Genomic DNA, 17,516 nt, shown 5'->3' with positions numbered 1-17,516 from the left:
CAAATTAGAGATAGTTATTGAACATCGTGGATTCAGTACCAGAAAACATATTCAACAGTACGTTAAAATAATACTCTACAATGCAAGAGGTTCACCTCTGAACTAAGTGCATTATGCAGTTCAGTATTCAGTATTCACACTATATTAATAGTAAAGAGAAAAACCACACGGTCGTTTTCGCGGATGGCAGAAAATCACTTCACCAGTGTCATGCTTGGTAGTGGTATGCAAGGTGCGTTCTTACTAAGTTGAGGAACAGAAAAAGAGTGCTCAACAGTTAGCACTGTTACTCAGTATTATAGTGGAGGTGTAAGAGTATTATTAGGCAGGCAGAAGAAATAGGTTAATATTGGGGAAAGAGGAAGAACTATTTTTATGCAGATGGGGAAAATATATACATGAAACTCAAGAATCAACCATCTTACTATTCTCATTGTTTGAAACAATAAGAGACCTTGATAACATGGGAGATTACAAAATTAATGTGCCAATATTAACAACTTTCCTATATATAAAAATAATTTCTTTAGAAAATATAATGAAAAATATAACAAAGCAAAAAGGTAAAATGCCAGCACAAAGAAATGTAGAGGATCTGCTAAGAGACTAAAAAAATATTAAGTAACTGGAAATATATACTCTGTTCTTAGATAGAACTCAATATTGTAAACTCATCCTTAATTAATTTGTGGTTTAATGCAATTTAAATTATTTTTTTTAAACAAAACTTTCATAATGTTATCTTGAAGTTTGTTTGGTAAGCATATACTTTTCTTTTAGTGATTTAAGTTTAATTTTTGTATCATCCTTTTCAAATTGCATTCAGAGAAAATTCCAGAGTTTGAGACTGCTGGCCTCTTTAGATTCGATTCCTTCATTTTAGAACAACCAGAATATAATAGCCCCTGGGAAAATTATTTCAGTTAAGAGTCTTTATCCAGGAAAAGAGTAAATTCCTAAAATTTACTCTTGTTTACTTTGTTGCTTGAAGTTAACAGCTTTTACTAGTTCAATTAATTTATATTTTTACTCTGTTTGATATATACATTTTAGTGTTTAGTTAAATGGCATTTTCAACACTGACATGAATTTTTGAAAGCAAGCAAAACAGCCTAAGTAATTATGATTTCTTCCAGAATATATCTTAAATACCAGCATATTCTATCCTGTATTCTACTTCAGTATTTTTCTTCTGGTTTCAGATATTCAATGAATATTTTATGTTGAGAAAGAATTCTAAGGCTGTATCCAGGAAATAGAAAAAAAAGGGAGTTCCAAAGAAAGAAATACATGCAAAAAAATCAAAAAGGTATTTACTAAGTTAGAAAAGTCACATTTTTCTAATGACAAAAATTTCTGATTATCTAGTATCATTCTGTATAATCTATTTACTAATTTTCTTGATACAGTGCTTAGCACAGTGTTACAAAATTTTAAATTAAATGTTTAGTAAGTGCTTTTATGAAGAAGCATGCTACTCTCTGGGCTTCCCAGGTGGCACAGTGGTAAAAAATCCACCTGCCAATGCAAGAGATGCAAGAGATATGGGTTCAATCCGCGGGTCGGGAAGATCCCCTGGAGTAGCAAATGACAACCGGCTCCAGTATTCTTGCCTGGAAAATTCCATGGACAGAGGAGCCTGGCGGGCTACATACAGTTCATGGGGTTGCAGAGTCAGACACGACTGAGCAACTAAGCAGGCATGCACACACGTACAAACCTTAAGACATCCAAATTGTATCCCTTTGTATCTGCTTTTGAGTCTTACTAAACTATTATTATAAGCTATAATCAGTGTAAAAATCTTACCCTTTTTTTTTTCACCTTTTAAATGGACATGTATTGAAATAGGTTACAGCAAAATCCTTGGTGGTCCGTTGGTTAAGACTCTACCCTTCCACTGCAGGGGGGTGTGTTTGATTCCCAGTCAGGGAACTTATAAGATCCACATGCCGCTTGGCACAGCTTAAAGAAAAATTCACAATTTCATTGAATACAGAATGTAGAATTACAGCTTAGGTAAATCTCTCCACATGTTGATTGTTTCTAATTTTTCATTTCTGTGAGCAAGAAACACTTAATTTTTAAAACAGATTTAGCTTTTTACCCCTGTATTTAATTTTGGGGGGGAAATCCAAGAAAAATTAATCAGGCCATGGGCAATTTTATGACATCTTTTATACTCTAACCAGAGAGCAGTCTGAAGATACATACAGTTTTACAGCAAGGGCCTGAATATTTCTTTTCTTCTTATGTCTCAGATAACTTTAGGTTTTGTTGTTTAGATTATTTTTTGTAGTTTAGTATGTGTGAAGTGGTATTTTTAAAATATTAAAATTTATTCAGTTAGTAGTGAGAGTCTTTTTTCTCTGAGTGCTGATTTGATCTTTGTTGTTACTTAAACTGTCTGTATCCTTTTCCCCCATAATAGAAGATGGGTAAATGTTGTAGACATTTAAGTTTTATCTGTCATAATTATTGCAGGTATTGCTTCCATTTGTTTATATCCTTTTACTCTTACAGTTGTTATTTTTCATTGCGTTAAAGTATGTTTTACAAAACCAGATCTGTTGATTTGTTGCTTATGCTTTCTTTTATTGACCCAAATTTAATATCTTTCCCACAGATGAGATAAATAGGCTATTCTGTTTTCTCCAGTATTATTTGAATGCTTAGTTCTTCGTGTATTTAGAATTACTCATAATGTATGGTGTGGATATGTTTTTCTCCACATTATCCTCAGTTTTTTCTGACAATATTTAAATGAGGATTTTCTGCACTTTAAGCACTTTTGAGATTTGATAATTATTTTGGTCTTTCTAGTCTCGTGGATCTTCTTGTATTTTTTTTTTAATTGTGGTAAGTATACATAACAAAATTAATAATTTTGACCATTTTCTGTTTATCATTCCATAGCATTAAGTACATTTACAATGTTCCACAGCCATCCCTCACCACTATCCTCTACTATCCTTATTTGATATAGTTCTACTTTAAGCTGAAACATGATTGCTATTAACATCAAGTAGATTGTTTAAATTTCTGAATTCCACTTGCCCTGTCCATAGGGGATATGAAGATGATACCAATTGTGTTTTAAGATGGTTGTGGAGATAAAATTAAGTAAGACAACAATTGTAAAAATGTGTAGTGGGTTTTACATGCTCGGTAATCGATAGGTCTCTTATCCTTCCCACTATAGTTGGTTTTCAAGACTGGTGTAGGACTGATCTTCCTTAATTGCCTTTGTTATTCTCCTTCAAGGTACTCATCATTATTTTTGTCTAATTTTCAGTGAGAAGTTTGTACATATTAGAATAAACCTTTACTTATTTGAAACATCCTGTATAGATTCTATAGATTATGATACCCAAATTAGCAATTAGTATCATCCCACCGACACTTACTACTAAGTATTGTTTTGCAAGAGACTGTTGATATGTTTTCTTGTTTTGAGCCATTTTCGTCACATCTTTTCTGATTTTGTTTTATGAGGTCTTCTAGTTTATAAATTAGAATTCAATATGAAGAGATATCTTTAGGCTTTATGTTGGTACTTTGGGTGTTAGGACACTTGCTTCTAAATTAATTGATAGATCCCTTTAGAAGATTTCAGTTACTGTTGAATAATAGTACTTGAAGCAGTTTTCTTCAGGCCACATAGAAGAGGGTATTTTGCTATTTGTTTTCATTCTTCAGTGTATATGTGTAATTATATTTGAGGACAGCATGGTAAACATTTGCCAGTTACCTACTTCTTGATACCAGCTGCTTGATAACTTCAGGCTACTGCTGCTTGTAACTATTATTGCTGAGATTTATTTAATTTGGGGAAGCAGGCTGTTCATTTTCCCTGGGGAAACTTTGGTAGCCTTTTCTCCTCCAGGGGATCTTCCCGACCCAGGGGTCGAACCTACGTCTCTTACATCTCCTGAATTTGCAGGCAGGTTCTTTACCAATGGCACCACCTTTAGTTTTAGTTTTTCCAGATTTCTGCCCATGAAGGCATGTGGATATAAACTCTCTCCAAAAATGGTGGTAAAAGGGTTTAATTAAACGTCAGTAGTAAGAATTGAAACTGGAAAATTATGAAAAGCTGTTACTATCCAAATGCCTTGAAGGTACTTAAAACAAAAAATGTACTCAGGGTATGTTTTGTTTGGCTGTTTGAGTAAGTTGTAATTACATTCATTTACACTATGTTAAGAAACTGCTTTCCACTTATATGTCAAGCCATTGTATATTATTAGATATTTTAATTCAGAAAATATTGGATATTTCAAAAGATGAGATGGTTGGATGGATATGATATGGATATCAGTGGATATGAATTTGAGCAAGCTCTGGGAGTTGGTGATGGACAGGGAAGCCTGGCATGCTGTAGTCTTCCATGGTTTGGAAAGAGTCGGGCACAACTGAGCAACTACACTGAACTGAATTTAAAAAGATGAATCTCAAAAAAAAAAAAAAAAGATGAATCTCATTGAATGTAAAATAATGTCAGGTTATATTAATGGTTAAAAGAAACACCCCAAAACAAAAAGACAAGCAAAATATGCAGTTAAACTTCAGATCCAGTACACGAAAGTAAGAAAACTAAAATTTGTATGGTAATTCTGTACTTTTATTATTATCAAGTACTGGAGCACCTTGTCTGTGTTATACAACACTTTCATTTGGTGGTTAGTAAATGTGACTTTCTATTTTAAGCATGTGCCACTTGTGGTAAATGATGTAAGGTCTTAATATTAAAAGTTTTATTAGCACATTGATAAATGCTAGGAACATGATAAATACTTGTGTTCTTTTATTTAGTATAATTCAGGTATTTAACAAATTATTGGAAAGAAGGAAGAATACTATATTAATGGAAAGTATCTTACATGGAGCTTCTCTGGTAGCTCAGCTGGTAAAGAATCCGCCTGCAATGCAGGAGACCCCGGTTCAATTCCTGGTTCGGGAAGATCCGCTGGAGAAGGGATAGGCTACCCACTCCAGTGTTCCTGCCTGGAGATTCCCAATGGACAGAGGAGCCTGGCAGGCTACAGTCCATGGGTTCACAAAGAGTTGGACATGACTGAGCAACTAACCACAGCACATCTCAGTATCTTTACATGCATGTTGTGATGGAATCACATATGTTATAGTCATTATTAATATATTCTATATACAAGTGTACCAGAGTGTATGTGTACAAACTTCACATATATCACATGCCAGCAGAATCCCAGAAATTTTGCAGCACTAAGTCATATGCATCCTTTGTAGTTTGCTTTTTTTGCTAATTGTTAAATTATAAAAATTATTGGTGTTCATTGATTACTTTATTTTTAAAGTTTTTTTCAAAATGTAAAAATTATCTATGACCCTTTTATTTTTCTCAGTTGAAAAATGAAAAAGATAAAGATAATTTTTAAGATGGAAACAACCAAGGGTACTTCTTTTCAGAGAAAAAAGTAGAGGTAGAAAGGATTGTCTTCCAGTTGTACTCTTAACGAAAGTTTTCTTGTAACTGCCATAGATTTGTCTCAAGAAAACAGAAAGCTATTCCCTTTCTGTTGTAAAATCACTGCAGTGTTACTATATTTCTAAAAAACAAAATTCAAGATTTTACCATTTAGTTTTGTATGGCTTAAGAATCTATTTCCCTGCTATTAAGAGTAGTGTCTCTTTTAAAATCCATGAGCCCTTTGATCTATAAAAGAGATCTGTGTTCTCCTTTAATATTGTTCATATTTTTAAAATAAAATAAGGAAAGCACATGTTATTGAGTACCCTCTTTTTTTTTTTTTTAAACACAATTTTTCTTCCCTTCTTTTTGCTCAGGAGTAGATTTATAACCCTTCCTCCAAGAGAAAGAATATTCCTTTCCTCTCCTTTGCTGAGAATCTACTGATTAGAGATTCAGTCATTAGTTACAGCCTTCAATTAAGTAAAACATAGAATATTATTACTTTTTGTTTAGGTAAGAGCTCGTCACACAAAATTTTAACAGATGAGGTATTTAAAGGCATTACATTTCTCTAATGATTTGGTCCTATTTTCCTGTTTTGGGATAAAGTCATATATGTACATTATGTACATTGGCTCTGTAAAAATCCCATAGAGACAAGACATTTCATTTTAAAACTAAAACAGATATAAGCTGGTAAACATTAACACGTTTCATCTTTCATAATTGTGAATCAGTTGCACGTCACATTGGTTATGCTCTCCTGAGTAGAGCAAAACAAGTGCAGGGGAGGTGGCTCCTGTGAGCTTTAGTTATTGCGCTCGGTAATTCTGCAGCACTGGTTATCTGCGTCATGTAGTTTGAGCACTTAGCTTTTGAGGCTCTGTGGATGAGCTACACGTGAGTGCATTGAGCATCAAGTGCTTCTGACCTTCAAACTTTTTTTTCTTTCGACATTTTAGATCAGGGCAGGGAGGAAAGCTGTGTCTGAGTCGGATAGTTGTGCATCTGATTGTATCCCTTACACGTGTTTTCTTTCCCCATTCTGGAGTGTGCCCCTAAAGTATGTTGTGTTGTACCAGGATAGAGCAGTAGAAGTGGAGTGGTGGCAAACTGGCACGATTGAAGTTTTTCAATTCCCTTTTTATTCATTACATCTGCAACAAGATTCTCCACTCGCTTTATTTAGCTTTGTATGTTAAGTTGGTTAAAGTGGTTGGTAAAAAGTGAAAACAGGTGTGACCTTAATTAAAAGCAAAAACAATCACATATTTTGGAGAAGTACTATTTTCGTTTTTGTTAAATAGAAATGGGGAATTTTTAGTTTTTGTAATTATTTAGTTTTCTAACATCTTTCTGTGTCTCCTGGCAGCAGGACCCAATAAGGTGTTCTTACCAGTAAGTGTGGTCTTCCCTGATAACTCAGTTGGTAAAGAATCCTCCTGCAATTCAGGAGACCCCGTTCGATTCCTGGGTTGGGAAGATCCCCTGGAGAAGGAAAAGGCTACCCTCTCCAGTATTCTGGCCTGGAGAATTCCATAGACTGTATAGTCCATGGGGTCGCAAAGAGTCGGACACGACTGAGCCACTTTCACTTTCTTTTTTTTTCCCCACCAGTAAATGTGGGGCTTAGAGTCCTGTTTTTCTTCTTTAGTTTGAAAATCAGAACAGGAAGAGCAGGGGCTGAGAAAGTAGAGATTTTGCTTTAATAATTGACTAAGCAGTACATTTAGTGGAGCTCGTTATTTCAGGATAAAATGGAGCCTAGCTTTCATTTTTATTTTCCTTAATTCTGTGATTCAATATTTCACTTTATTTATTTGCATTATTAAAATAGATCCAAAAGAATTGAATTTTCCTTTATGTTAATTACATATATACAGATAGTTGGTTGTGAAAGTATTTACTCGATGTTTCAGTTTACCTACTATTTCAAGTGATTCTGTGTGTGTTAGCAGTTATGTAAATATTCCATGTTAAAGCAGGCTGGATGTTATCATAAGTTATTGACTGGCTCGGCTAATGTTTAAAATTTTCAATATAACCCAAATTTTTAAAAAATTTGTGTCTTAGTTCATTTACATAGCTGTTATAAAGTGTTTAATGCCTTGGGCACTATAGTAACCATGTTTTAAGTACAGCAGACGTGGTTCCACGTGTTGGCTTTTGTAAGGTATTATAAAGTCGGGTAAACCTACCGGACTTGGTGCAGCATGTCAAGTTTGAAAAGCCACGTGCAGATTTGAGATTTTGAGATTAGAGCTCACGTAGAAAGATTGAGGTAGCAAAATATTTTAAAAATTATTCTCTGATGGCCTCAATGATAATGCTCTTAAGAGTACATAAAGTGTTGAATCACCGTTCTTTTTTAAACAGATTGTGAAGACTGCTGGGGGACACTTGCAATCCAGTCACAGAAGCGTAATAAAGAAATATTGGTCCTGATGGAAGAAGAGCAAGATTTACCAGAGCAACCAGTAAGTATTTCTTCTAACAATTTAAAGTTGATTGTAGAAAGGCTAATTTTAAGAGACTTTAACTGTTATTCAGTTATACTACAGATTCTAAGTTAGAAATAAAATTGAGGAAAGGACTCCTTAATAATATTCTTCTAAGAAAACAGTGTTCTTAAATTTATATTTTGCTGACTTAATGCCAAAGAGTCTGATTAGAAAATTCAGCTTCACAAAATAAGTATTGAAAAAAAAAAGAAGTCTTGTATTTAGAAATGCCATTTTCAAAAAGCAGTGGCTAATTTGCAGCAACGAGGATGGACCCAGAAATTGTCAAGTTGAGTGAAATGAGTCGGACAAAGAAGTATCGTATGACATCCTTTGTGTTGCTGCTGCTAAAACATGACTGTCGATTCAGTCATGTCTGACTCTCTGGGACTCTGCAGACTAGCCTGTCAGGCTCCTCTGTCCATGGGATTCTCCAGACAAGAATACTGGAGTGGAGTTGTCATATCCTCCAGGGGATCCTCCCAACCCAGAGATCGAACCCATATCTCTTATTGTCTCCTGCTTTGGGAGGCGAACTCTTTACCACTAACACCACCGGGAAGCCCCGACATCCCTTATATGTAAAATCTAAAAAAAAAATAATACAAATGAACTTATTTATAAAACAAAATAGACTCACAGTCTTAGAAAAGGAACTTACGGTTGCCTGTAGGGAAGGATGGGGTGAAGGGATAGTTAGGGAGTTTGGGATGGACATGTGTACACTGTTATATTTAAAATGGATAACCAACAAGTTCTACTGTATAACTCAGGGAACTGTGCTCAATGTTAGATGGGAGGGGAGTTTGGGGAAGAATGGATATATCTATATGTGTGGCTGAGTCCCTTTGTTTTCCACGTGAAACTATCACAGCATTGTTGATCGGCTATACTCCAATATAAAATAAATTGTTGTCATTTTTAAAGCAATGATATTCTTAAAGTTTTTAGAAAATAAAAGAGGACATTTACCAAACAGTATATACCATTTCTGCTAGAAAGTCTAGTTTTATTTTTGCCTAAATTTCCCTGACTAAATTTTTTAAAGTAGTAATAGTTGGTGCTCGCTTCGGCAGCACATATACTAAAATTGGAACGATACAGAGAAGATTAGCATGGCCCCTGCGCAAGGATGACACGCAAATTCGTGAAGCGTTCCATATTATTTTTCAAATAAATCATTTCCCATCTTAAAAAAAAAAAAAAAAAAAAAAAGTAGTAATAGTTGAAGAAAATAGTTTGACCACTGGCTAATTCTTTTTTTTTTTTTTTCCTCATTTATTTTTATTAGTTGGAGGCTAATTACTTTACAATATTGTAGGGGTTTTGCCATACATTGACATGAATCAGCCCTGGATTTACATTGTTCCCCATCCCGATCCCCCCTCTCGCCTCCCTGTCCATCCCATCCCTCTGGGTCTTCCCAGTGTACCAGCCCTAAGCACTTGTCTCATGCATCCAACCTGCGCTGGTGGTCTGTTTCACCCTTGATAGTATACTTGTTTCAATGCTGTTCTCTCAGAGCATCTCACCCTCGCCTTCTCCCACAGAATCTAAAAGTCTGTTCTGTACATCTGTGTCTCTTTTCCTGTTTTTGCATATAGGGTTATTGTTACCATCTTTTTAAATTCCATATATATGCATTAGTATACTGTATTGGTCTTTATCTTTCTGGCTTACTTCACTCTGTATAATGGGCTCCAGTTTCATCCATCTCATTAGAACTGATTCAAATGAATTCTTTTTAATGGCTGAGTAATATTCCATGGTGTATATGTACCACAGCTTCCTTATCCATTCGTCTGTTGATGGGCATCTAGGTTGCTTCCATGTCCTGGCTATTATAAACAGTGCTGTGATGAACATTGGGGTGCACGTGTCTCTTTCAGATCTGGTTTCCTCAGTGTGTATGCCCAGAAGTGGGATTGCTGGGTCATATGGCAGTTCTATTTCCAGTTTTGTAAGGAATCTCCACACTGTTCTCCATAGTGGCTGTACTAGTTTGCATTCCCACCAAGAGTGTAAGAGGGTTCCCTTTTCTCCACACCCTCTCCAGCGTTTATTGCTTGTAGACTTTTGGATAGCAGCCATTCTGACTGGCATGTAATGGTACCTCATTGAGGTTTTGATTTGCATTTCTCTGATAATGAGTGGTGTTGAGCATCTTTTCATGTGTTTGTTAGCCATTTGTATGTCTTTGGCTAATTCTTTAAAATAGATAAGATCCTCGAGAATAAGTTGAATTCTTAATTTCTTTTAAATATTTAACATAAATAAAATAATTTTAAATGTACTTGGGTGCTACAGATTTATTGCCTTACCATGGTTTCTTTTTTTTTCTTTTGGTCTTTTTAAGTATTGTGTTTTTTTTTTTTAAACCCATAGCATTTAAAAAAGGAAGACAATAGTAATCATTCTCTTAAAATACTTTTCTGTTAAAGAATCTTTTTCTTTTACTTGAGCTTCTTTTTCTGAAATAAGATAAATACTGATTCAATTTGCTGTCCTGAATAAGCCTCTTGCATTTTATTTTAAGAGAATAGTAAGTGGTACATTTTTACCTCTCAGTAAAAGTCCAGCCTAAAAAACTTTGAATTTTGAAAGCAGATAACAGAGTATGTTTTTAATGTTCTAGATGTATTCTCTACATCAATGAAAGATGGTCATCTGCTTCCATTTAAATGATAAAGTCCTCTAATATATTTTAAGTATTTTACTTTATGTTGAGACATGCATATCAGTGATTCCTTTGCTATTAACTCTTTTAGTCCCCTCATTTAAGTATAAAGCTAGGAAGACCTAAGCAGTTGGTAAAATGACCTTTTGAGACATTTAAAATGTCATTCCCCTATCCCTGGTAGAACATTAATAATCAGGGAAATCGTAGGGTTAAAAATCATCCTCAGCAATGTATCAAAGATATACACTATGAGAACAAATAGCTGAATTAGAGACACTGAATGTACCAAGGAAGATTGTGTCATTGAGTTTTTAATGTTGTAAGACAAACGTCTAGTCATAGTTTCAAAAGGCTTATGTAAATGTTGACATACTGATGAAATGAGTATTATTAGTTGCTCCTTACCTGTTTAAGGTAGTGAGACTTGTGAAGCTGACTTGTTGGTGAGTCATTTTTCCCCCTCTGCTTCATTTCCGTGTCATTCTACTCAGTTTCCATAACATGACATGCAAAACCTGATTGTTATTTCAGAGAGAGGTGAGAAATTAAAGTGGTTTAAAAGCAGATTTTCTGGGAATTTCCTGGTGGTCCAGTGGCTGGGAATCTCCACTTCCACTAACAGGGACATGGGTGTGGTACCTGGTGGGTGACTAAGATCTCACAAGCCATATGGCGTGGCCAAAATTTTTTTTTAATTAAAAAAAGTAAAAATTTTCTGCTGACTGTAAATGATGATTGTCATGAGACATCTTTTTTTTTTTAATTGGTTTGTACCTGGGTCTTTTTGAACTTTTGAACTGTGGTGTTGGAGAAGACTCTTGAGAGTCCCTTGGACTGCAAGAAGATCCAGCCAGTCCATCCTAAAGGAGATCAGTCCTGGGTGTTCATTGAAAGGACTGATATTGAAGCTGAAACTCCAATACTTTGGCCACCTCATGCGAAGAGTTGACTCATTGGAAAAGACCCTGATGCTGGGAGGGATTGAGGGCAAGAGGAGAAGGGGACAACAGAGGATGAGATGGCTGGATGGCATCACTGACTCAATGAACATGGGTTTGGGTAGACTCCGGGAGCTGGTGATGGATAGGGAGGCCTGGCGTGCTGCAGTTCATTGGGTCGCAAAGAGTTGGACACAGCTGAGTGACTGAACTGAACTGAACTGAACCTGGGTCTTAATTTATAAAGGTGACTGAGTGACAACACAAAGAGGTCAGTGCCATTGAAAGAGAAGTTTTCTGTTACAATTCTCTTAGAAATAAGAGACACAGCATGCCACACAGGGCCACAGGGAGAGCACCAGTGTCATTCAGGAGGCAGAGACACACAGCAATCCTGGAATGTAGTGTAGGGGAATGCATAGGCCACTGCCTTAATTGAGGTTTCTTTAGGCAAGGTAAGGCAGGGTAATTATTTAGGATTGGAGGTTTGAGGTACAGAAACTTATCACTAGGTATCTGGCCCTGGGTTTATTTAGAGCAGGGGAATATAGTTCAGAATATGGTTCAAAATGTAGACTCTGGATTGCAGGGGAAGATGTAAGCAACTTTGGCTTTTAGTTTAGCCCTGTGATTAATGGGTGTGAAATAGACAAATAGAGAAAATGTGGAACATGTATTAACTGTTAACATTAACTGGGATAAGAAGAGTTAATGTCAGATGTTGAGGAAAATTTTCACAGACTGTAGTAGAGATCTGAATCTTCAGTGGAAAAAGTGGTCCTGTCCCAAGTTGATAATGATAAAGTCATGATTTTTTAAAATTTTATTTTATTGTGGTGTGGTTGGTGTATAATGTATTAGTTTCTGGTGCACTGCAAAGTGATTCAGTTATACATATATATAACACTTTGCGTCTGCTCATCCCAAACTCCCAGTCCACCCCTCTTCCACTGCCCGCTCCCTTGGCAACCACAAGTCTGTTCTCTATGTTTGTGGGTCTGTTTCTGTTTCATAGATAAATTCATTTGTATCATGTTTTAGATTCCAAACATATAAGTGATTTGGTATCTGGTAAGGGCCTGCTTCCTGGCTCATAGACTGCTGTATTTTTGCTGTGTCTTCACATGGTGGAAAGGGCAAAGGAAGTCTCCTTTATAAGGGCACTAATCGCATTCATGAGGGCTCCACCCTCACAATCTTACCATCCCAAAAGCCCCACTTGCACATTTTCTCATACTGGGGATAAAATTTCAAAATATGAATTGGTGGGAGGGGGGATTGGAATACAGACATTCAGTCTATAGCATCCTGTGTACCCAGGGAGAGGAAAAAGACTAGTGAATATTTATAAGTGAATCTACCATAATCTTTTCTTTGGTTCACCTATTTCATTTTCTCATTTAAAAAGCAATATGTAACTCCTTTCCCTATACATTTCTCTTAAGAGAAACAACCCCAAATACCATCCATTGCTGCATCCAGATCAAGTCCAGGATCTGAAACTCACTAGTTTCTACTAGATCCAGATGTGACCTCTTTTGAACTGGTAGCCTGTGAACTTAAGACACATGTCTTGCCTCCCATTGCAAGTCATGTTCCGTATGCAGTGATGGAATAGGCAGTTGTCTCTGCCATGGGTATTTACCTTTCTAGTAATTTGGAATGCTTATTCTCACTCTCTATATGCTGATTTCCTTATGTCAAGTTCTGGAAGTCAAATTAATAATTAGGTGACTATTGGTAAGGGCTTCCCTGATGGCTCAGATGGTAAAAAATCTGCTTGCAGTGTAGGAGACCTAGGTTTGAACCCTGGGTTGGGAAGATCCCCTGGAGAAGGGAATCGCAACCCACTCCAGTATTCTCTCCTGGAGAATTCAATGGACAGAGAGCCCTGGCGGGCTGCAGTCCATGGATTGCACAAAGAGTTGAACACAACTGAGCGACTAACATTGCCACTGTCTGTTGGTAAGTGTGATCAAAGAAAATAGTATTAAATTTTTTTTATGTGTGTAATTTCATTAGGTTATGATCACACTCTTTCCCCAACTAGAACATACAGTATAACTTTCTACTAAAGAGAATGATATGCTTTGTTGGACAGTGGTGGATAAATTCTGACTTAAACGTCTTCCCTTTTAAGACTTCATGCAGACTTCTGTTGGATTTATTATTCCCAAGATTACAGTTTACCAAGCTGTAGTATGACTTAGCCTCTTGTTAAAACTTAAGAAGCATAATAATTATATACTTGTAAGTCATCTCAGAATAATTCTGGAGTGACATTTGAGATTCATAATGTAATTTTCTTATCTAGAAAGTGGTATTTCTTAATATAACAATTGTATATCACTTTCTTTCTAAACTGCTCGCTCTCATTTGTTCTCTCCCTATCCACTCCCCTTCACCAGTTTCATTTTCAGAGCAGGTCTTTGAAGTAGATAGTCATGTTTTATTTTCAGAGAGGTAGACACACAGTGAATTAATTCTCAGAACTGACCTTGAACCTGTATATTCTGAATTCATATGTTGTGTTTGTATTCCTTTGCTCTGCTATATTTAAAGCTTCACTTTTTTTTGTTGTTATGTTTTTAAACAAAGGCACAAATAGAACTCTGATTCATGAATTTGTCAGTAGATCTTCCTTTAGTGACCTTTAGTTATAACATGCCCATAAGATTATGTCATTTTTTAAATGACAGCTCTATTTATTGAGATATAATTCACATCCATTTTAAAGTATCTGATTGGATGGTTTTTAGGATATTCACAGAGTTTTGCTGCTGTCACCAGAGTTGATCTTAGAACATTTTCATCACTCCAAAAAGAAACTGTACCCATTAGCAGTCACCCCTCAATTCTGCCCTTGCCCCAATCCTAGGCAACTACTAATTTACTTTCCTGTTGACCTTTTGTGAGTATTTCATATAAATGGAATTATATAGTATGTGGTCCTTTGTGACTGGCTCCTTTCACTTAGCATAATCTTTTCAAAGTTTACCTGTGTTAGCATGCACAAGTATTGATACTTCATTCCCTTTTATTGTGGAATGTTTTGTTATATGGATTTATTTTATCATTCATCATTTTATTTGTCATTATTGTGTTTATCAATTCATCTATTCATGACACTGGGTTTCCCCTTTTTTGCTATTTTGAATAATGCTGATATGAACATTCATGTCCAGGCCTTTGTATGGATATATGTTTTAATTTCTCTTTGGTTATATAGTCAGGAATGGAATGGCTGGATTATATGGCAGCTTTATGTTTAACTGTTTGAGAAACTGCTAGACTGTTTTCCAAAGTACCTGCACTGTTTTACTTTTTGTCCATTTCTGGATTGTATTATTTGAACCCATCCTTTTGTAATCCAATGAAATCTGTATCCTTTAAGTTAGTTTAATGCCTCTATACCAAGATACCATGTTTCCTATCCCTGACTTACAGGAGGACGGAATTGCCCAAATCAAGGGAAACAGTGGGTCATGAAAGGTACAGAATTAGCTGGGAGCACATTTTCCACCCCCTGACTTCTTTGTTTGGTAGACATGTCTTTAGGTTCATTTTCTCTGTTTCTGTTTGTGTGTATATACTCTACTGAGTTGGCACTGTAGTAGATAACAAATGAAAAAGCATAGTTCTTCCTTGAAAGGCCATTATGAATATATTTTAAAATTTTGCTCCAGGGCTTTTTTTTTTTGCGTTTTCTAGCTAAATTTGTTACTCTTTCGCTCTAATAAAATGAAGACTGTGATAAGTTAGATTCTTCATTGCTCCGGTTTTCTTTGTATGGGTTACTGTTGTAAACTATAGACTGTTTTAAATTCATTTCTTTGACTGCAAAGAGAGGCTTTGGGTGAGCTAAGCATAAATTCATCACCACTATTGGAAAATTACTTTATTATCTGGCATTGTGTAAATACTGTCATCTTCAGGTGGGAAAGACAGCACATTTTCTAATAGCCTGTATTAAGTTGAATTTTTCTTGTCTTAAGCCTTGCAGTTTCTAGTCAAAACAGTTTTCCAGCATTATTACATGAGTGTATTTTTCTCCCATACCTTTCATTGAGGTTTTGTCGTGTATTGGTAATACAGTTAAATTCTTTCGTCACCGTGTATATACCGCCATGTAATCCCTTTACCTCCTGGTTGGTTTATGGTATCTTTTATCATATGGAAGTTTTGAATTTTTGTAAAATCAAACTTATTTTCTCCTTTATGACTTTTGAATTTAATATCATATTTACTAAGGGTTTACCTACCTCAAGGGTTTTGTTTTTGTTTCCTTTTTTTTTCATATACTTTTGTAATTTTGTTTGTAAACTTAGAGGATATTTTAATACCTCTTATTAATTTTATCTTTTTTGGCACCTATGAAAGTTAAGGCAGCATTATATAATGTCAGTTGATATGCCGTAAGCAAGGATCCAGGAGTATTTGGTTCTATTTATTTTGTCATGTTTTCTCATGAGGAATAAATGTCCATGAGAAATTGAATGGACCTGGGATTTATGTTGTATTTATTATTTATTTTGAAATTTTAATTTTAATCATATTTAATAGCTATATTCCCACCGAATGTATTTGTTTGAAATTGTTTATTAGCAGGGACTTCCCTGGCGGTCCGGTGGTTAAGACTCCCAGTGCAGGGGGCACAGGTTCAGTCCTTCATGGGGAAACTAAGATCCTGCATGTTGCACAGCATGGCCTAAACAACATTGTTCAGCAGAGTTTCTGCCTCTTTGCATACCTAACTCCTTGTAATGGGTTGGTGGTACTCTTTGTACTTTGCGAGCTTGAAATACTTTTTAAGTATTCATAATTTGTATGGCTAAGCACACTAAACTTATCTGTAACTAGTTATTCTAATTCAAAAACCCTATAATCAGATTCTTTGTAATATTTAAAACAACAACAACAGGGAAAATCATTAGTAATGTTAACCATAGATCTTCCATTTGTGACTTCTTAAACTGTTTCAATGGAAATGCTTTTACGTTAGAAGGATTTAGAGAAGATGAAAATATGGGAAAAAACAGAATAGTGTGAAGCATATTTTTTAAATTACTGGTAACCTGATAGGAATTTATTTTTATTTTTGGCATGTAAGTAAAAGATATTTCTATTAACTAAATGGTTAGATGTTTGCAAAATTGCCATACTTACTGTTTGAAAATATATTTATGTGTCTCTTAAAATTTAAAAGTAACCCAATTTGATTTCAAGATTGGATACCTTATCCTAGTAAACATTCTGTGTTGAGTAAAAATCCTGGTAAACCTTTTATTTTGCCTTGAGTTTAGAAAACACTGTTTTCATTAAAAAGAAAAAAGAGCCCCATGTGAAGAACAAGCCCATCTTTAACTCTCAAATATATCAGAGGTTAATGAAATAAATATAAGTCTAAGCAAGACAAAAGGAAACAGTTACCCTGTAATTTATTAGTTAATCTGAGGCTGCCATTTGAGCAGCTAGATGATTTTAAAAACAGATCATGACATTGATGCTTTTGTATATTTACTTTACAGGTGAAGAAAGCCAAGATGCAGGAATCGGGAGAGCAAACTTTAAGGTATACAAAGTTGAATTTCTTTTTAATGACCTACTTACAATTTGTTTTTACCTGCTGATCAGTATATGGACATGATTTGGATTGACTTAACTCTCATTTTGATTTTTAGCATCAGTTTTTATGTTTCGAAATTATTTGATTTAAGGTGAAAATTATCCTCTAAAACTTTGTCCTTAAAGTAAAGTTTGTCCTTGAAACATATAAGTGCTGAATTTTTCTCCTTGTTTATTCATTATTTATTCAGCAGAATGTACCAATCTCATGTTATCACTCAGAGCCTGTGATACGTGAAGGAGACACAATGGTGAATATTCTTCAGTTAGGTGTACAGTATACATAATAGGAAAAATAGAAATTAAAAAAAAAATCCGGG

The 17,516-nt window shown here is 35.2% G+C and overlaps 1 protein-coding gene and 1 non-coding gene across 4 annotated transcripts in view; both read left to right on the top strand.

The window, feature by feature from the left end:
* The window catches only part of EYA3 (EYA transcriptional coactivator and phosphatase 3), an 89,359-nt gene that overhangs the window by 13,439 nt on the left and 58,404 nt on the right, over positions 1-17,516 (top strand). For 2 of the 3 annotated variants that reach the window (XM_043909430.1, XM_043909429.1), the window contains exons 2-3: positions 7,829-7,929; positions 17,100-17,143. In XM_043909430.1, the coding sequence (XP_043765365.1) occupies positions 7,897-7,929; positions 17,100-17,143 (77 nt within the window). In that variant the 5' untranslated portion in view covers positions 7,829-7,896. Of the gene's footprint in view, positions 1-7,828; positions 7,930-17,099; positions 17,144-17,516 lie in introns of those variants that run through there. The other variant, XM_043909431.1, reaches the window with a different exon arrangement.
* Positions 9,014-9,120, top strand: LOC122699039. The gene has a single exon (XR_006342526.1). It is a non-coding gene; the product is annotated as a U6 spliceosomal RNA (small nuclear RNA).

This window comes from Cervus elaphus, chromosome 8 (assembly GCF_910594005.1).
Source record: "Cervus elaphus chromosome 8, mCerEla1.1, whole genome shotgun sequence".
In the NCBI taxonomy this organism is placed as follows: Eukaryota; Metazoa; Chordata; class Mammalia; order Artiodactyla; family Cervidae; genus Cervus; species Cervus elaphus.
Note: the sequence above shows the minus strand (reverse complement) of the source record. Positions and strands in the feature narration are given on the sequence as shown.